This window comes from Acomys russatus, chromosome 9 (genome assembly GCF_903995435.1).
Source record: "Acomys russatus chromosome 9, mAcoRus1.1, whole genome shotgun sequence".
Classification (NCBI taxonomy): domain Eukaryota; kingdom Metazoa; phylum Chordata; class Mammalia; order Rodentia; family Muridae; genus Acomys; species Acomys russatus.
In genome coordinates this window covers 48,259,615-48,281,430 of record NC_067145.1, presented here as the reverse complement: position 1 = coordinate 48,281,430, position 21,816 = coordinate 48,259,615, and the positions used below count along the sequence as shown (strand labels likewise).

The following is a 21,816-nucleotide window of genomic DNA, read 5'->3' as shown; positions in this document are numbered from 1 at the left end:
AAATGTACAGAACAAAGAAAAGATAGTAAATGTTTCAAGGGGGAAAAACAGTAACATGTAATGCAGGCCCATTAGAATAATGCCTGACATTTCAGTAGAGACTCTGAAAGCTGGAAGGGTCTCCCGGGACAGATGTTCTATAAACTGAGAGACCCAGACACCACACAGATCAAATACTACCAATCACAAATGATAGAGAAAAAAATATTAACACACACTCACACACACCATACTCAAGAATCAGTAGGATTAATAATGTGAAAATGGCCATTGTTCCAAAAGCAAGCTAAAGATTCAAATGCAATCCCAACAGAGTTCTTCACAGAAATTGAAAAAACAATTCTAAACATCATATGGAAACACACACATACATCAGGATAGTTAAAACATTCATAAATAATAAAAGAACTGTTAGAGGTAACACCATCCCTGATCTCAAATTGGACTACAGAGGTATAGTAAAAACAACAGCATACTAGTGACATAAAGGAATTTAACAAAGGAATTGAAGACCCAGACATAAGTCTACACACCTATGGACATCTTCTATTTTACAAAGAAGCCAAAATTACACACTGGAGAGGTACAGCATCTTCAACAAATGCTCCTGGCCAAACTGGATGGATGCATATAGAATGACTGTAAATCCATATTGATCATCCTGCCCCAAACTCAACTCCAAATGTATCAAAGGACTTATCATAAGGCCAGATACCCTGAATCTCATAGAAGAGAAATGGGATATTGTCATAATAGCCAGAAATTGGAAACAGCCTCGATACTCATCTGATAAATGAATAACGCTGGAAAAAAATCATCCTAAATGAGGTAACCCCAGACTGCAAAAGATAAATATTGTATGTTTCCTTTTATATGTGGATGTTAGCTTTTAAGCTTTTCAAGTGTAATGCTATAATTCAAATAACCACAGAGGTCTAGGTATCTCATAAGTGACTGGGGAGAAGGGGAAGGATTTACCAAGGGACAGAAACAGAGTGGAGAGTGGAGAGATGGAAGGAAAACAAACAGGGAGGAAGATGGTGAGAAGGGTAAAGCACAAGGGAAGGGGCAGCTAAACACTAACGGGTACCTGGAGACCACTGGAAACCTACTACTATAGAAACTGCCTAAAATATATACACTTAAGGAATCTAAATGGTGTCACCAATAATAAAGGAGACAGTGCCCCAACTTGATAGCTTTTGCAACCAAGTTAAACCTCCAATGCCAGGCATGGGTTAAATCTTGTCATGTCTTTTGACAAAGGGGCCCTATGGAAACCCGCAAACATCACAGGATAATGCCAAGGATATTAGTTGTTCTCCACAACCTGACGGTAAAGCCCAATTGCTAAAGACAACACGTACATGCATCATCACGCATTTAAAGGCTAGCTGGTACACACCAGAAGCTTCACCCCTACTGACTAGTAGTTATGGTGCTGGATGGCACTCTATATGCTACTGAAGGAGAAAGGTACTCATCAATGTCACCCAGCTACAAACCCTACAACCTAGAGCAGTGACCTGCCCACAAGATACACTGGTACAACAGTGGCACAAATGTTACAGGAGTGACCAACCATTTTTTGATTGGTTATAAGGTCTACTCCACATGACGGAACTCCTACCTGACACTACTAAACTTCCCAATCACCTGAACGAGACAGATCATGGGCCTAGGGGGACACCCAATACTATTATTCTGCTAAAGGAACAAGAAATAAAAGGACTCCTAATGACACACTGCTATACCCATAGGTCAGTGCCTGACTCAACCCTCATCAGAGAAGCTGCTTCTTGCATAGATGGAAATTACCAGAGAGTTACCACTGGACAATAGGAAAACACAGAGAGACTTTAGAGCACTTATTCTTAAATAGGATGTCTTCACCAAAGCCCTGCCTGCTCAATGCTTAAGAACCTAAGCAGAAAGATCAACACCTCAAGGGACAGCACATGCTGGCGAGGATGTGGAGAAAGGGGAACACTCCTCCATTGCTGGTGGGAGTGAAAACTTGTACAACCACTTTGGAAATCAATCTGGTGCTTTTTCAGAAAACTGGGAATAGGGCTACCTTAAGACCCAGCTATTCCACCCCTTGGAATATACCCAGAAGATGCGCCACCATACAACAAGGACATATGCTCAATCATGTTCAGAGCAGCCTTATTCATAATAGGCAGAACCTGAAAACAACCTAATGTCCCTTAGTCGAAGAATGGATAAAGAAACTGTGGTACATTTACACTATGGAATATCACTCAGCCATTAAAAACAAGGAAATCCTCCAGCACTTGGGAGTCAGAGGCAGGTGGATTGCTGTGAGTTTGAGGCCAGCCTGGTCTACAAAGTGAGTCCAGGATAGCCCAGGGTAACACAGAGAGACCCTGTCTCAAAATTTAAAAAAAAATAAAAAATAAAAACAAAATAAAAAATAAAAAAACAAGGAAATCCTGAAGTCTGTGGGCAATTGGATGGAACTAGAAAAGATCATACTGAGTGAGTTAACCCAGACCCAGAAAGACTCATATATATACTCACTTATAATTGGACACGAGCCCAAAAGAGATGTCCCATAAAAATCTTCACTTACCAGGAGATTGGAATAGATGTGGGGACCTCCTATTGGGACTCTAGATGAGAGAATTATGGGAGAATGGGGAAATAGAAGGATCCAGAGGGTCCTAGAAACCTACAAGAAGAATATCATTATGGGCAGATCTAGACCCAGTGGGGTCTGCTCAAACTACTGGACCAACCGAGGACAATACATGCAGGAAACATTGAGCCCCAACTCAAATCTAGTCAATGGACAGGACATGATCCGTAGTTGTGTGGAGAGCATGGACTGACTCTGACATGAACTCTGGTGCCCCATATTTGACCACTTCCCCCTGGTGGGGAGGCCTAGTGGCACTCAGAGAAAGGATAAGGAGCCTATCAAGATGAGACTTGATAGCCTATGACTATATAGTGGGGGAGGAGGGCCCTTCTATCACAGATCTAGGGGAGCAAATAGGGGGAAAAACGGAGGGAGGGAGGAACAGGAGGATACAAGTGAGGGGATAACAATTGAGATATAATCTGAATAAATTAATTAAATTAAAAAAAAGAAAGAACGTAAGCATAAGAGGAGGCAAAAAGACTGTAAGAGCCAGAGGTGATGGATGACTACACAGAAACAATGTCTTCACAACAGGACTAACAATACACATAAACTCAAGGAGTCTGTGCCCACACACATAAGACCTGCACAGACTCAAGCCTGACCGGGCACAGCACTGAGAGGGGAAGTGGACGCAGGCTCCCACTTCTAACCAAGAAGCTGTCTGCAATTGATATTGCTGGTTAGGGAAAAATCAATTTCCTCCAATAGAGTCTTTTTAGGTATTTATAAACCACACACCAGGGCAGGCCCTATGCCCAGGAGTAGCTGGCCAACACAAAACCAACTCAGTGGTATTTCTGTGAATATTTTGCTTTGTTTGGGCATTTTTTTTTTCTGTCTTCCTGGTCTGTTACTTGCTTATTTTTATGGGTTTGATGGAAGGGGATGGGTGGGTCTTGGTTTTGCTTGGTGTTTTGTTTTGTTTGAAAGAGAGAAAGAATATAAAGATGGGGTGGGGGGGGGGTAAAGAGCTGAGAGGGAGCTGGGAAGAACTGGGAGTTAGAGGAGAGGAAAAACATGATTAAAAAATACTGTTTGAAAAAAAAATTTTTTTGAACTCAAAACAATTTGGCAGATCTGAACTAGTTTACAAAGAGAAATTTAATAAAAAAAAATCAATAAAAATTTTAGACCAACTAAACTCTAGCCACAAAGCTATAAAAACGGTATTTGGAACACTTAGGAAGCACAGAAAGTTCTTAGAGCCTACATGCCACCCACCAGCTGACACTGGGCCGGGACCTGCATTTTAAATGAGCCTTGCACTAATGTGTGTGCAGGTCTCTAGCAGCCATGTCTCATGGCCATGCTTTAAGACAAGTTTGAATCAAAGACTCAGGTTCAAATTTCGGCTTCGTAGTTTCTGTCTGTTTCACAGTCGGTGAGGCAGTTAGCCCACTTCCTGCTATATGTTTTACTTCTTTCAGCTTCTGCTGCCTTACCTATGACCTTGGAGATCTTTAAGTGGTGCATGAAGTAGCATATACAAACCACTAGCGGGACACTCAGCACAAATTAATTGTGACCATTGTTAAAATTTTTAGTCAGCTCCACAGGCCAATCAATAGCCAGTTACATGTACCACATGTAACAAAACAGTTTCCACTAGGAAATGACAAAAAGTTCAACTCTGCCCTCATATATAAAAGCTTTAGTCCAGCAGTGCTCTAATGTCTTTTGTTATGGAGGGACAAAAAAAATAGCTTTGTGGCATATGTGGATATTATGGATCACAAATTGCCTCATGATAGATGGTTTTATAGTCAGAAATCCAGGGGGCTCAAGACGGGGGCTCAGCAGTTAAGCGAGTGTACTGCTTTTGGAGAGGAGCTGAGTTCAGTTCCCAATGTTCATGTTAGGCAGCTCAAAGTCACCTGTAACTCTAGCTCCATGGGCCTAACACCTTCTTCTGGCCTCCTTGGGCAACTGCACTTGGTACACATACCCACATGCGCATGCGCGCACACACACACACACACACACACACACATACATACACACACACACACACACACACCTGAAAAAAAAGATAAAGTGCAAAACCGAGAAAGATAGCTGAAGTTGGTAAGAGATCTCAAAGAAGCTTGCAGTACACAGATTTCTCCTTCTAAAGTCCACACTAAACGATATAAGCCACTATAGTCCTGTATCTTACCAAAGAGAAAATGAATAGTTTTTCATTGTTAGCAATGTGAAGGTGTGCAGAAAACACCCACTATGAGTCAGGTGTTGGCAAATGATCACAAGTGAAACCAAACCAAGCAAACCAAATCACCCGAAGTGATTCACAACCAAATAGGCAGAAGCCTATGGTCCTGACACTACCTCATCCCTGAGGTGCAGTTATGTAATGACAAGCACAGATCACTTTCGGTCTGTGTCGCCCAGAATACGCTCCAGATTTCAAAAGTACCTTTTGGCTTAACACTGGGAAGAGAAGAAAGCGCGTAGCTCCTGGATGTGGGTAGAACATTCAGATGCTGTCAATTACTAATAGTGTGACCTTGACCAAGAATCGCAACAGATCTAGTCTTCAGTATTTCCATTTCATACAATAATAATAGCATTCAAGTGAGCTGATGCACGTGTTGCTGTGCAGCTGAAGGCTTTGGTGCTCGTAATACCCAGCAGTTTTCAGATGGTTTGCTGCCGGCGGGGTTTTGTCAGGGTGTAATTAAGTGCTGTGACGTAATGAGCTGTTTTCCCTTTTCTAGCTCATAAGGCTTTCTTGGTATTTGACAATGGTAGGTCAGAATATAAAGAGACCACAAGAATATTAATAAAAGTGAAAAATACCTTCTAATTTCACCTGAATACTTCAGCATCACTCAGCATTTTTCTTACCTGTAAAAATAAGTAACTGGGTAGAACATTGTCAAACGAAGGGCTGAGATATATAGGCTCTGTCATTCTTATGCCTATACCTCTACAAAATAAGAAATTGAACATTAGTTTATATAAATTATATAGTATATATTTCTAGGAATGCCCACAATGAAACATCAAATATAAACTGTTCTGCAGATTTAAGACTTCTTTTATTTAACAACAAACCAGAATAGTCCCATGCTTTGAATTTTATAGGAGAGACTAATTCAAATAAATAAAGTTAATAACTGATTTAATACTAGAGAGCTCAATAAATTACAAGGCAAAGAACACCTAATTCTTATTACTTCACTCTAATCTGGTAACACAAACATTTTGTGCATGGCTGAATTTATAAGGCACTCTGCTAGATACTTAAATGAAAACTGGGAAAAAATACCCAGACTGGTACTGACACTGAGCACAGACAAAGGCAGAGCCCTGTTCCAACTTTTTATAGAACAGCTGCCCAGTACACCTAGTACACCCAGTACTGACACAGTCCCCAACCGACCTGTTCTACTTCTGTCCCATTTACTAGTAGCTGTGGAGCTACTGGGAGCAGGAAAGGCCGGGACACAGTAGTCATGCTGTACAATGATTCACAAAGACAAACACTGCAGAACCATCAAAGCGGGAGAGAGCTTACGAGCACTGCAGAGAAAGCCGACAGGCTCTTTAAGGAATGGCTATCTTACTGCCAGCAGAAAGGCAAGCATGTTCTGCAGTCACTAGAAACACTGCTTCACGTGAGAATGAGGAGCACAACATTAACAAGCAACTCAAGTGGGTGCGTGGTCAAGTCATCGACTTGGAACTCTATCACCAAAACATTCTAAGATGGATAAAGCCAAGTTCTAGCCGTTTGGAAAGCATTTCTTTCTAAGACCCTGAAAGCCTAACTGTCTTATTCTTTAGCAGAACTGACTTCATTCATATAGGAAAACTGCTCCAATGTGACAAGCTGTGCAGGAATGAGGACTCTGGTCCCATTTTAAATGTCTCAATTCACAGGGCTTAGCTCATGTGAGTCAGCTGCCAACGTTGGAGTAATGTAATGACACTTTACAGCACTCCTAACACAAGCTAAAGAAACCAGGTACAATGAGCCTTCATTTGTCCATGGCTTTAATCTACCTAGCACTACCAATATCCAAATATGATGTAGAATTAATTATATAGCAATCTGGCTTGAAGAAATTGAAATATTCAGTTTTGACCATCAACATTCATTTGCATGCTACAATTCAGGTCTAACTTACTTTCGTTAAAAATAATTTTGTATATTTGACTTACACTAAAATTAAACTTTTCTTTGATAAAAGGAGGATGTTTGAAAAGAAAAGATTCTCTATTAAGATAAGTATTGTTCTTCAAAGTTTAAACAAAATCTAAAAGAACAAGTAAAATTCCTAAGTAATCGCCAACATGGTCAGTCACTCACCTGGACTGACCTTAGGGCCTATGGGGCAGGTCAGCAAAGCACCGTGCCACTGAGCTTCATCCACATGCTGTGGCTTTGGTTTTTAATCTATTTACCATTTTTGACCAAAAAAAGAGCTCCTTCCAAAAATCATGGAAATATGGGCTCATTTTTTCCAGCTGAAGTCACTGAAAAATTTATAGAGGGTAACAAAGTACAACTTTTCACTGTTCTGCACTTTCAGACCCACAGAAAGGAAGCTATTCCCCCACAAAGCTCCATGACATACCTCAGATCAGGTAACCCACTGAAGAGATCTTTGCGGCTTAATTCTGAAATTCCATTTCCAAGAAACACTTTAGTTCCATCAAATTCCTTGGCTCCTTTCTTACATTTCCCCTTAATATCAGAATATACGGAAATAACATCTCCAGCTTTCATAACTAGAGAAACAAGAACATCAGACTGTTACCCTATGCTTTGGCAGACTAGTGAAAACTCTTCAAGCTAAAATGGTTATCTATAGAAACATCAATTATGGGCAAGACACAATCCAAACTGGCTCACTTCAGCAAAATTCTTAACAGCAACTCCACTCTTAACTTTTAAACATTCCCTAACACCTAACTGGAGAAGTTCTTTTCATTGAAATCACAGAAATAATACTCAAAACATCTTATCTAAATGTTCACCTAAACAGGAAACATCATCTCTGTGACTTATTTCCTCAAGATCTAATTCTAAGTGAAAGTCATTATATAAACCTTAGTATCATGACAATACTCAACATTTTAAGTTGCCCACAAAAGGAATCAATAAAATGCACACTAAAAAAGAAACCAGGGCTACGAGGCCAGCAAGCTGTCGCTTTCTGGATCATTATACAGAGGATGGGTGAGTTGCAGGAATGGAACTCGCTTGTAACTGATCCAAGCGAGCTTCCTCAGTCAAGCCCAGTGAGGGTCCACTGAGGCAGCGATGCAGTCACCACCAGCGTGAGCCCACAAAGAACCCCCAGGTTATCCCACCGTCTGGGATCTGGGTGTCATCCTCATAATGTCCTGAGAGTACAATGGCCTTTAAGGCAGTGAAGTCAGGAGTACGAAATAGAACTTCACTACCTTTTGTTTAAAAAAAAAAATTCTGTGAGCACACACACGTCCATGCTTGTGCCCCATGTATGAGAGTACCTGCAGAGGCTCGCAGGCAGCTGTGAGCGATCTGACATGGTGGTCAGAGGAAATCGGGCCCCCTTCAAGAGCAGCAAGTACTTTCAACCACTGAACACCCAGCCTCCCCCACTACCATTTTACACTCTGTATTTCTCCATTCCCTAGAGAAATACATCATGTAAGTTTTTATGTAGAAAAGCAAAACCGTGACAGGAAGCTTTATGTGGACCCCTAATTGTCTTTAGTTCTGCTTCCTACTGCTATGGCAGAAGCAACTGCATCTTGGCTCTGAGATTTCACAGGGGAAATCGAGGCAGCAAGAACTAGAAGCTGCTGGTCACATTACATTCAGTCAAGAGCAGCAAAGGACAACAATTAATACATGCACAGTTAGTGTTCAGCTGGCTTTCTCCACCCCCAGACAATCCAGGATCCCACTTCCTAAGGAACGCTGCCAGGACCTGGCAAGCCTTCCCACCCCAATTAACATTGTCATGGCAGTCTACCGCAGATATGCCCACACAGCATGGCGTCTAGACAGTCCCCACTGAGTCCCCAGGTGGCTCTACAGTGTGTCAAGCAAACAGGTAAACGTGTTTTTATAGGATGAAACCCTCCATGGAAAGCATCAGGAAACACCTAACAGAGGGACATTTTATGTATGTAGATTTCCAACTGCTCACGCTCATGAGTTGTATGGAGGGCGCCCAAATCTTGTACCTACATTTTGAAGCTGACACAATTCCTGGAACGTAGACATGAGCGCCTCTTAATACTGCATTGCCACACTGTGCTCCAACAATCACTTCACACTGTTGTTTTACTATATTCTTTCTGGGAATGGTAAAAAAGAAAAAATTAAACAAGATCCTTCCAGTGCCATAAGCCTTTTCAATGTTTCATTACAGATAATAGTGGACAGCTATAATCAATACAAACCGAATAAACATGTAAGCTTTAAAAGTATAAAAATATTATTTAAAAAGACTTTACATAGCCTGCTAAATTTTTATTTTCCTAAATATCACACAAGAAAAGCTAAAAAGGAAAATATATACAAAGCAGCAGTTGAAAAAGCAGGGAAGGAAAGGTACAAAGAATGGGCACTTGTAAAAAGAAAAAAAAAATGTACAGGAAAAAATAGCTCAGCAGATAAAGGCACTTGCTGCCACAGCTGGTGTTCTGAATGTGATATCCTGGATCCATGTGGTAGGAAACATCTGATTTGTACAAGTTGTATACACAGAGAGGGGAGCCGGGGTCGGGGGGGGGGGGGGTGGGGGGGGAAGGATATAAAAAACTGAACGGCAGGCCCTCTGGTGGAAGGAAGGAGCTTGGCATGAGCTGAGAAGCTGCTTGGTCATTTAACAAGCTGTACTGTTTTCATTACAGCATTAGGAGCTAAACAGATTGTGCTGCCTTCAAAGCCTAAAGCATGAAAATATGTCTCATATGCTGTATTGTTGAACAGTTTAAGCTAAATAGAAGGTAAATCATCTTTCCTTCATTTACTGCCCAGCCTTAAGTTCTCCAACTCTCATATCCACATCATGCTTTTCTCGCAGTACTAAAATCCTGGCATCACTCCGAACAGGGAAACGTCTTCAAGGACCAAGAAGGTTCTAACTTGAGCAGCTCAGCACAACAGTTCTTAGTGCTGAATTTCTATGAGCTTCTGTGCTTCACAATATCTCTCATATGTTGTCACCACTCACCGTGGAGGAAACAGAACATTTTCTGTCTTTGCCACAAGGTATCTGGTGACCGAATCTCACATTTGTCAACGTCACACTGTCCTGGTCCCATGTCCATTTATCTATACTGCTCACCCTGTACCTAATTCCTCCACATTCTAAACACGCCACAATGTTTTAACTCACCTGAGACACTAACCACCAGCAATCTTAACCCACACTTAGTCATGGTGCTGTGAGACTTGGAGACCCAGCAAAGCAGCAAGCTGAATCAGGAAGCGAACTCAGAGCTCATTACAAGAGCAGCCTGAATAGCATAATGAAACCCATCACCAAAAACCAAAGAGATGACATCAAAATATCCTAGACAAATTTTCAAAAATTTAGAATTGGTATTTCTAGTTACATAGATCTAATGATACAGAGATGAGCCACAGTTGCTCCAAGCTCAACACACCCTAAGCAGATGTATTGCCTATATAAGCCTTAAAGTCTTGATGGTGACAGACCTTCTCCTGTAGTCTTGAATGAGATATACCTAGATAAACAAACTAGAAGGCTCAGAGCTGTGGTCTACAGGTGTCTCCATAAGTTCACGTTATAAACTAATTTTCATTACAATAGTATTGGAGTATAAGATCTCTGCCTTCCTGAATGGAGGGACACTGCTCTCTAGAGTTCTGCAAAACTCTAGAAGGGTTTGCAGAAATTAACCCGCCCTCCATAACCTCCATCACGTGATGCTACAGCAGGAAAGCCAGGGCACTTTGGTCTTAAACTTGCCAGGCTCTTGACTACCTGGTCTAGCATTGCTATTGCAGCAATAATACAGACTAAGGCACTGCACAATCCTAGCTCCTCTGCAAGCTGAGAGTCCTGCAGTGCCGACAGGGCTCCTGAGTCCATCCTCTGATGTGAGACAGGGCCACTGTACTCATCACTCAGTTTCCCGACTTCTGCCTTTGTTTCCGCCACCTATTCTTTGCAGCGTTAGATGGTGGTGATTTCACCTGCCCTTTTGAAAACTGAGTGGCCCAATGCGATTACTTTATCAGGGCTCACCACACATTTCCATGCCTTGACATGTTTGCTTTCACTCTCTTCCCTCTCTAGCACACCCTTGCCCTCCCTATGTCTATCAGCCTAATTACTAATCATCTTTAAGTAACCGAAATACAACATTTAGCATGTCCTGTGGTCTCAGACCTTCCTGTGCTACCTCTGATGGCACTTTCCTTATACTTCTACAGAGCAATCCTAACAGTCTCACTTGCCCCAAGGCTCCTTGACTGTAGACTGAACAATTTATGTCTCATCTTTGCAACACCTACACGCCTTAAGTACAGCACAAATTCAGAACCTCTTGTAAAATGAGATCCTTCTAGAGTGTTTACATAAGAGTTAAAGAGAAAGGGTAGCAAGATGGCTCTGGATAAAGTGCTTCATCTCCAGAACCCAGCAGGTAGAAGGACAAAACCGACTCCTGCAAGCTACCCTGTGACTTCCACTCTCAAGCCCACACACACACGCATGCAGATAGACAGCTATTGATCGATAGGTAGATAGATAGATACAGACAGACGAATGAATAGATGAGAGACATGCTACATGGAACCACAAGAGTGATCTTAATAAGCAAAAGGCACATTAAAAGGGGCACAAAGGTGAAAATATCTCAAATGTTTATATTCAAAAAAACTCAAAAAAGAGAGAAGTAACAATGAAAATACCAAATAATAAAACCAAACTATTTTAGTTTAGGAAACAAATGGTACCCAACTTTCTGCAATGAAATGTAGGTAGACGCAGGTAAGAGCTGCCGGGCCTTAATAAATATACGCAGTGCTTTATCATGCACTACTCTAAGCAGTACTGAAGCCTACCACCTGTGAAAGGCGGGAGGCAAAGCAGGAAGACAGACAACTTGTGTAATACACTCTGGCAAAGGGCCATCTTTACAACAGAACTCATGTCCAAGGCAAGCACAAAGCTCTGAAGAGTAGCTGACATCATGAGAGCGAACTCTGCAGACCTGCTTACACACCTCTCAAATAGTCACTGCATCACTTTTGACAACAATGATGAAACGGCCTTACTTTTTATAAAGAAAAAAAAAAAGCCTACTTAAATTCTACTCATTAACAGCAACACACTGAACCTGCGTGTGCTGAGGCATGCCTAGTAGCCCAGCATAGAGAGGCTGAGCCTGAGACAGAGGAAAGTAGATCTCTGTGAGTTCAAGGCCAGCCTGGTCTACAAAGTGAGTCCTTGGCTAAGGCTACACAGACAAACCCTGTCTTGAAAAAAAGAAAAAATGAGAATAAAGTCCATCATTGCACTAAATAGATATAAGACACACTATTTTCAAGGTCCTGTCCCTGTCCTAGTCCTTCACCACAGTACATGAGGGACCATGAACTTAGGAAGCTGTGACTCCCAATTCCTAGAGCATTTCTAATAATGCAGACAATACTGTCAACAAGCAGACACCTGGGGACACACTTTAATTTAGAAGAATAAAAGGAACATGAACCAGCCACTAACCTTGGTCCAGTCACAGGGATGAGTAAGACATCTGGAAGGGCTGGATGCTGGAGAACAGGGACGCTGAATCCACTGAACTGCTGTTAATGACAAACACACAGTGATGGAGCTCCCGGTGCACACGGTCAGCCTCACAGGCCTCTCCTCCATGTCACCATGCACACAATGGCAGAGACCCAGTACACGTGGTAAGTGGCACAGGTTTCACCATGCCACCACCTCCCACTCAGGAAGCTCGGTTTAGGCCTACTTCACCTTACTTCATGGAATACTGTAGAAGTAAACATATCTCTAAATACTTCCTCTGCTTCAGCAGGAAAGAGTGCTTGGAGGCCGAACAGACTAGGCAAGTGCTGAACCACTGAGCTGTACCCTGAGCTCGTTTTTTTAATTTTTGGTTTTGAGTTAGAATCTCCTTATATTGCCCACACTTGCCTCAAGCTTTCCATCCTCCTGTCTCGGATTCTGTAGGAGCTGAAGTTACAGGCATGGGCCACCACACCCAGCTCTGACTCCTTTACAGCATTCAATTCTGCTTATTATTCAATTTTGAAAACACAAACCACGTTTAGTTTAAGTGGCTTACTCTGAAAACATGTATTCTATTTATAATTGCGTTCAGACACCATTTTCTAACCTGGGTACAGTGGTGTGTATCTGTAGTGCGAGCACTTGGGGGACGGGGTGAGGAAGGAGGGTCAGGACTCCTGGAGAAACCTGGGCTACTCAGTAAGTCACAGGTGAGCCTGGGCTACATAATCAAGGCCTAACTCATATGCACATGGAGACTCATTTTAACCACTTCAGAAGAGGACATTAAAGATTTAAATCACTATGACACATGCCACCAACAGTGGAGGATGCCATATGAATTTTGCTAATATCAAAAAGGACTTTTATTAGAAGTTCATAATTATCTAAATCTATTATACTTAGCTGGTCAGACTGGAAATACATGCAGGGTGAGAAGCTACCAGCACAGCTCACAGGCTCACCATGGGCATTTCTTTCCAGTTCTATGGATACACTACAAGTCTGAGTCCAACTTGGTGCCAGTGTTTATACCATGTAAAATTATCAAACATAAATCAGGGTTATTTTTCTTTGAAAATGTATTAAATGTAACCAGATCTGCTTATACCCACCAGTTATAACTACAACATGTAATGCATTGAGTAAATTCTCCAGTGACAAGTTCCCTCCAATCGTATGTTTCTTTGGAGACAAATTTCAGAGTACAATGTTAAAACCACAAAATACTTTTATTCTTTTTTTTCTTTTTTTTTTTTTTTTTTTTTTTTTTTTTTTTTTTTTTTTTTTTTGAGACAGGGTTTCTCTGTGTAGCCTTGGCTATCCTGGACTTACTTTGTAGACCAGGCTGGCCTCAAACTCACAGCAATCCGCCTGCCTCTGCCTCCCAAGTACTGGGATTAAAGGCGTGTGCCACCACCACCCAGCTAAAAATACAAAGTTCCTGAAAACAATTAGGTAACAATATAAACAATATGATCCCAATAGAAACAACAAAACCAGATACTAACTTTCTGCTTACAAATCATAAGATGTCACTTTACAATCCTGGTTCCACTTAGAACATGAGCAATACTGACAAAACAATACTGGTTAAAAACCTTAAAACCATATACTTTATATTGTCCTAATCTTCAGGTTTTATTATAAGACACGTATGTTTAATTAGCCACAATTAAAAGTAAAATCCTCAAGTGGTGAATTCAAAGTGTGGCTCCATGATACAGATTCTGTGGAGTCACCACATGATAGGGTCGGACTCTGAAGAGGCAGCTGTGCAGAGTCAGCCACCTTCTAGAGACTTCTCACCCATGCTCTGTAAGTATGCTCAATAAACCCATTGGTTCACCAGACAAAGCAAAACAAAAGACAAAACGACAACAAAAAAACCTCAAAAGACAAAACAAAACAAACCCTACTATAAAAATACATGTAATTCTACAACGACTTAGCAGGTCTCCTCATGTCTCCGGACTCAAATGCACAATCAGTCCCCCTAATCACTATATGCTGCTCATTATGCAATTAGGTTAAAGGATCAGAAAGGATCTGCATATATTTTAATGATGAAGTCAAGAGGGCTTAGAAAAGTAACCTAAATGCTAGTATTCTAATAAATTTTAGAATCAGGAGTTTAGGCTCAATCTAACCTCATCTCTTACTAAAAAACCTTGAGACAGCTTAACGTTCATAACCTAATTTCCCTACTTACGCAACTGTAATATCCACAAGTGTTTAAATCCCTTTATTCAATAGGGTTCTATTTTGACTGTGACTATATTATGGATTATATCACATACTTACTTGACATGGACCATTGAAATGCTGCCAACATATCACATAGCTATATTATGGTTTAACTGAACCCTAAAGACATGCAAAAGTTAGTATTTCTACTTCTAAAAATATATCCCTTATTTCACTAGCTCTTTCACTATGTGTGTTTAGAAATTATATGAGAATAATAAACTCTGGAGATTCAGACGTTTAAGAAGATAGAATCTGCTATTACTCATGGGACTTTGCGGGAGCACAGCGTGGCAGAGCAACGAAGTGTAAGTGCACAGCAGGTCATGTGCTCACTGACCTTCTGAAGCTCCTCATGCAGCAGACCCCTGACATACTGAACCGAGGCTAAGTGTGTGTTCACCCTGACAGTTGTGAACGACGGAGGGTGGGACAGCTGAGTCAGCAGAGCTTCAAACTTCCTTTCAGCTTCCTGTTTGCTTGAAGCAGACACAACCTGAAAACAACAGAACCACCATCTCAATTTCAATGTGTATCTGTCAATTTTAACATACTTGGGGTTTAGTTATTATTTCTTTCCTTTCCAAACTGTTTTTGCAAACGGGGTGGCCTTCCTTTTCTTTCTTTCTTTCTTTCTTTCTTTTTTTTTAAACTCATATACCTGGTGGATTTGAAAAGGGATGATCTTAAAGATTTCACCAATCTTTCATAAAATAATGTTCACCATTCTAAAACTGCTGAAAATGACTGCTGAACACCCCTTCCTCTCTTAATATACATTTCATAAGATACCTTAAGATAAAACTTAAAATCTTTTTTATTTCCATCTAGTTTATCCTTTTAACATGATTTGGAAAGAAGACGTAGAAATCTGTTTTTAAATCCCAGCTCTGAAAACACTCGAAAATAAAAAACATTTAAATGGATTTAATTTTGCTGGAAAACCAAAAATTTAGAAAAAAAAATCCAAGTTTCCCAGTGGTAGCAGGGTAAGGTGATCAGAGCATGCGGGAATTTTTCGTTAGAAGGCAATCAACGTTCACTGGGAACATCTGTGCTAAGTGTGGCCAGTAACAAGCAGCTGATACTCTTGAAGACGTGCCTGCCCAAACACAGTTGTTTTCACTTAAGGCTGATGATGCCCCACGACAATCTTGCCAAGTACTTTTAACCTATTTAATTTTCACAGAATAAATTAAGCTTTAACAGTGAGAGTTAATTCAAGGTAACTCACACAAAAATTATGCTTTCCAGCAAGGCACAGTGGAGCAAGCCTATAATCCCAGCACTCAGGAGGCAGAGGCAGGTGGATCATAGTGAGTTCAAGGCCAACCTGGTCTACTACGTTGAGTTCCAGGACAGCCAGGACTATGTGGAGAAACCCTATCTCAATAAATAAGTAATAAACCGATCATAAATAGATTATGCTTTCGAGACTCTAAAACTGACTTTTTCTTTCATTATATCTGAGCTTTAGTTGTTTGACAATTATGTCAGTTTGGATGAGTAACAAGACTCTTTGGACTCTGATGTCAGTTCTTTAAAAAAATGGAACCAAAGTACTCTACCAAGATTTATTTGATTAAAATGTAATGGTTTACAAACAACGGACAGCTTTTAAAGAGGCACTCAGGGTGTTCCTTTCCGCCTGAGTACAGGAGCATGTACTTTAACCGAACAGATGCATCTATCATGTAAGCCTTGAGCTCTGTGGCCAGGGAACTTTTCTGGTTAATTTTCCTAACCCTTCAGTACTAAGGATACCGACAGGCACATAACACTTTTTCTTTCTTTCTTTTTTTCCTTACACCTAAATGCGAGCACATATACTCATTTCATCTCAGTAAGCATCAATCCCGACAAAAAGATGATTTTTAAACATTCCAACAGACTAGTGACAAGAACCAAGGCTGTAAAGATTACCCTTTAGTCTTCGTTTTGCTTTCCCAGAAGTTGTATCCGAAATCTTGCAAATGTCTATGAGACCTACCTCCTTGTTCAAAAAGCTCTCTTTGAGATAGTTTTCAACTTCAGGTCTCAAAGATATCTTAGGAAATATATGCATCTCTCTCTCTCTCTCTCTCTCTCTCTCTTTTTTAAATCCTGACTTAAGTTTCCCAAGAAAATGTTGGGAAGCAGTTCTTTGCAGCGTTGCCGGCCAATGACCGAGCACAGGGGTGCCTTTCGGAGCTGAGTTGAGGAGTGAGGAGGGTCCGGGCCTTGTCGTTCTCTCGGATGCTGTGAGAAAGCTCCGAACTGCGAGGCTGCGCCAAAAACGGGCTAGTAATGAACAAATGTACCCCGAGGTACCTCGGAAAAGTGGTTAGCGATAGCTATCTCTGACTAGCTATTTTTCAAAACCGCGCCCAGAACCTCGGTGCCGAAGGGCGCTTCCTGGTTTCATCACTTCCGGCGCCTAAAGCCCACCTTTCTGTGCACGCCCAATCTGCAACTGCAAGTCCGCTGCAGTCCTGCCCCCTGAGGGCGGTGCTTCGTCCTAGGAAGAACGGGGTTTGCCAGGTGTACCTGAGGGCTCCAGGCTTAGGGAGATGCTGGATTGAGGAGGGCACCTCGCTGACCTGAGTCCGGAAGGTTTCTGGTTAGTGTCCCCAGTATAGGTAGCGGTGAAGGCCACAGTTTATTTGGCCTAGGGTTTCATGCAAGTATCTCCCTCCGCCGGACATATGAACCCGTCATCGGCTGTGAATCAACACTACCCTCTCTCATTTTTAAAAGATCTACATCCCGTGTATGAATGTTTTACCTGCGTGCAATGTATGTGCACCACGTGCTTGCCTGTCGGATCCCCTAGAACTGAAGTTATGGTTGTGAGCCATCATACGGTGCTGGAAATGGAACCTGGGTCCTGCGCAAGAACAAGTGCTCTTAACTGTTCTCTCTCAGGCACTCAGGTAAAACTTAAAATCCCCTAATAGTATTTATAACTAGTCACGAGGCTAATAGTTAACGTACTTATGAGCACAAGAGAGCCTTGATGTGACTTTCCTGATGGTAATGAGGTGAAAAAGATTTAAAACTAACCGAAGTAACTGGCTGTTTTACACTTGAACATGATGAACAGTTCTCTCTGTTGCTGAGTAGGAGGGGATTTTTTATTTTGTGCTTTTGTTGTTTGGGGCCACATCCCATATGTAACTTTAGAAAGGGGGGTGATTTTTTGTTGTTGTTGTTGTTTAGATCTTTAAATTTTTCACATTGGCTTTAAAAGATATATATCAGCTCTTTTTTATGGCACCAGCAAGTCTTTATGGTGAAAATACTGTAACAGTGGCACTCTGCCACAGTTCAGCAAACTGGTTACAAACAGTACACTAAGGCTCAAGGGTTGAAGTAGCTTCCCATGACCAAAAAAGAAAGAGAGAGAAGAAGAAGAAAAGAGAGGAAAAAGAAAATAGTCTAAGGACCAGTAAGCTAGTTTCTCAAACAAGTACCCAGTCATTAGCCACTCCACAGTATCATGTATCTTCGGCCAGTGCGTGGGATTCTTTCCTGACCTAACCACCTAAAATCAATAAAGAAAATATCTGGTACTCCTGTTTTGAAAGTGTTGCATGACTTTCCTGGGAAAACATAAACATCTATCCACCCCAAATGAGAAAAATGAAACAAGTCCAGCTTGGAAAAAACACATTAGTTTGCTAGGCTTACTTACAGCAGTGTGGGTGCCTCATAGGCAGCTGCCCCAGGCCATATCCCCCCACCCCTGTGTCCACCACACTATTGTATATGGCTATATTATGGTCTATAGCAGTTAGTGTAAAACTGCTACCCTGTATAAAAGCAGCTGAGGTGACCAAAGCTTAGACAAGAACATGAGGCACGGATGAATCAAACTCTGGGAAAGGTTACGTGTTTACATCTACTCTGTCCTTGCTGTCACTAGGCCTCCTGTCCAGCTCAGCACACACTCTCTGGCCTGGGAAGGGTGGCCTGTTCTGCTGTAGTCAGGCAGGGAGAACAGGTAAATGACATCTTTGCTGCAACATGGCCAAGGTTCAGAGGGCTAGGCTAACCATAAAAAAGAATTTTGACAGGCAATTTTGTAATAACCCTGACACTAGACGTGGTTGAAATCTTTAGGAAATGAAGAAAAGCTGAACCTAAACATAGACTCCATGAGGGAGAAATTTCATTTCCACATACTGTACTCATTGTTTCATAAGGGCCCTCCTGGAATGACTAATCAAACACAGACACTTTTGCGAAGTAGAAAAGGAAATTGTCATCAACCATATATCTGAGCTAAAGTAGTTTGCTACTTCAGAACATTTGAGTGGTGACCCAACACTTATATTAATCTTGGCTACATATAATAGATGAGTAAGTAGGTATGCTGGTGTTGTACAATTGGAACGAAAAAAAAAATCTTATAAATCTGCAATTGGTAGAGTGAGCATGTACTGTCTAAGCAAAGAAAGACTCCTGTAGGAGTACAGCCCTGTAGGCGTCTTGGAGGCTGTGTGCTCTTTAAAGGGCCACCAAGCAGGGATGGGTGGGAGTAATAACTACAATATAATATCATCTTAAGCTTGTTTATGGCACTCCAAAGTGGGGAAAGGGTTAAAACATATTTAATTTCATTAGAAGGGGCCACAAGGAGAAGGGGTAGTCTAGAAAGGTTACTTTCAGGGAGGATGCTCTTAAATGCTTCTGCACTCTCTGTGCCCCCCCAAAAAAGGGGGGGTACCAAATTCTATCTAATTTTCCCTCTTATATTTTTTCAGAGTCACCTTTTATTTCTTCTATAGCAAGCTGGTCTCATTTAATCCCTGAGGATATTATTCTCAGATAGATCTGGGGGGATAGTCTTAATTCTGGATTCTTGTCTTCTGCATTAAAGGGAACTTGCTCATTTTTCCTTCATGGCGTTTCTCTTGCATTTGTGTGCATGATTGCATGTGTGCAGGTGCAGAGGTATGTATGTGTGCACATGCATGTGGATGCCAGAAATCAATGTTCAGTCACCATTGCTCTCCACTTTATGTTTTGGAACAAGGTCTCTCACTGAACCTGGAGCTGGCTGACTTAGCTCCAGCAAACTCCAGGGATCTGGTGTCGTATCTCTGCCTTCTGAATGCTGGAAGTACAGGCACATACACTCCTGACCCAGCTTTTTTTTTTCTTTCTTTCTTGGCATCTAAAAGCAGGTCCTTATGCTTGCATGGCAATGGCTTTACTAACTGGGATTTCTCTTCAGCCCCATTTATTTATGTTTGTTTTTGAGACAGACCTATTTAGCCAAGACTATTCTTGATTCACAATCCTCCTGCCTCAATGGATTACAGCCATTTCCAACACCAGCCCCTCCTGATCACCACAAAGTTCTATAAGATAGCATGACATCTGTGCGCATCCATTTAGCCACACATCTAATCCTGTCAATACAGCATTTCAGCTTTTCAGATATAGCTGGCATCATCCCAGGAACTACACACTAGGACCTAGTGTTTGGAAAGCAAAAGTAGGAATATATTAAACCCACAAGTCCTTGGACTGGCTTATCTTTAGTTCCATAAATTAGAGTCTGTAACTTACCTAGACCTCCTCATTTCTCCTGCTGTGGTTATGTTGAAGGTTAGTACCACAGCTCGCCACAGTCCAGACCTCTCTGAAGATCTGCCAGTCTGCTTACTACAAGCCTAATTCCCTGCTGTTTTATTTGTCCTGAGTGTATTCTTGACACTTGAGAAAGAAACAAACAGTAGAGATTATGAAAATAAAACTCCTTTAACTCTAGAGTATATACAGAGTTTGTTAGGCTGTTGAGTGAGTCATATCGTAATTCTTAAGAATTTTACTACTGATCTAGATTGCTTTGGTTCATATACCAGTTCTTGCAGCACTGGGCAAATTATTAAAGTTTTTACACCTCATTTTTTGCGTGTATTAACTAGATTAATAGTGCTACTAAAGACTACACACATTAGATAAACTGCTGTCAAGAGTGTTGGAAAAGGCCAACCTTCACTGAGTGTGAACTGCTGTGATAACCCATGCTGGAGTCTTCACTCAGCAGGGAAGAAGTAAGCGACCTAAATTCTGACAGATCAGGAGTTAACTAGTCCATGCAAGGGAGGAGTGCAGATTTCCGGTTTTTAATGAGAGGTCCTATAAATGTGTGTCACAGGTCCCGCCCTAAGGTGCATGGTTGTAACGAAGGGCCAGATACACTTGTTTCCAGAGAGGTCCAAGAGCATTTCACAAAATGGCTCAGTGTCAAAATCCTCCTACAAATGGTATTTTACACACCACCATGGCTTCCATTGACCCAGGAGGCCAGTAAGCATGCCCCCAGGTGATAACACTGCATGTGATGACAGCTTCCAAACACCTGTTTGAGAAAAATTTGGGGAGGCCGAGTATGGTGATCCCTGAAGTACAGAGAACAGATAGATATAAGTCCCATTGATTAACATGAGCAGAGTCATCAACTTACAGATATGTTGGCCTAGTAAATATTTCTGTAACCCCTTTGTGAATTAAAAAAAAAAAAACAGCTTAGAAATGTATCAGTATGTTCTTTCCTACTTTCAAGAATGATATATTACATTGTTTTCATCAATCAATCACCTACAGCATCCAAAAGTGTCTTATAGATATTTACGGAATGAAATTGTATTGATTTCTTCGACCATATGGCAGAAAAGAACTTCCTTATGGGCAATCAGTCAATCCCAGCTCATCTGGAAACCAACCAAGTGGACTGAATCACAAGTGACATGAGAGAGGCTAAGGAGTTTGTATAGTGGCTTTCCCCCTTAGCTGGCAGAACACGCAGTTCCTTCAACTCTTTTTTTCAAGCTCTGTACAAACTGATCCAACTTAACTGATTAATAAGTTGAACTCAATGCCAAAGACATCAAGTTTTTCCTAGTATCATCTGGTCAGTTTCTCTTGCTTCTTCCTAAGAAGTCCAGTACTTTTCCTTTTTTATGCTTTGTGAGTTAACATCATACTTCTTTGAAATTTCAGTTTATTTTATGCTAATCTAGCACTTATACTTTTAAAATATTGTGTTGGAGAGTTTTTACTGGGATTCTATTTTAATGAAAGTTCTTATTTCATAATATTTTCATGCAGTTATTCTTATCTCACGAATTCAAACTATATTCATTTTCAACTGGCTTGATTCTACAGACCATTACC

The 21,816-nt window shown here is 41.2% G+C and overlaps 1 protein-coding gene across 1 annotated transcript in view; it reads right to left on the bottom strand.

Annotated features, from left to right (window-relative positions):
- The window catches only part of Nsun6 (NOP2/Sun RNA methyltransferase 6), a 39,496-nt gene extending 22,778 nt beyond the window's left edge, over nucleotides 1-16,718 (bottom strand). The window contains exons 1-6 of the mRNA XM_051151286.1: nucleotides 16,640-16,718; nucleotides 14,990-15,145; nucleotides 12,373-12,452; nucleotides 8,859-8,968; nucleotides 7,252-7,405; nucleotides 5,516-5,597 (exon numbers count right to left, since the gene is read on the bottom strand). Coding sequence (XP_051007243.1) covers nucleotides 5,516-5,597; nucleotides 7,252-7,405; nucleotides 8,859-8,968; nucleotides 12,373-12,452; nucleotides 14,990-15,145; nucleotides 16,640-16,714 — 657 coding nt within the window. The 5' untranslated portion in view covers nucleotides 16,715-16,718. The remainder of the gene's footprint in view (nucleotides 1-5,515; nucleotides 5,598-7,251; nucleotides 7,406-8,858; nucleotides 8,969-12,372; nucleotides 12,453-14,989; nucleotides 15,146-16,639) is intronic.
- Between the last annotated feature and the right edge of the window lie 5,098 nt (nucleotides 16,719-21,816).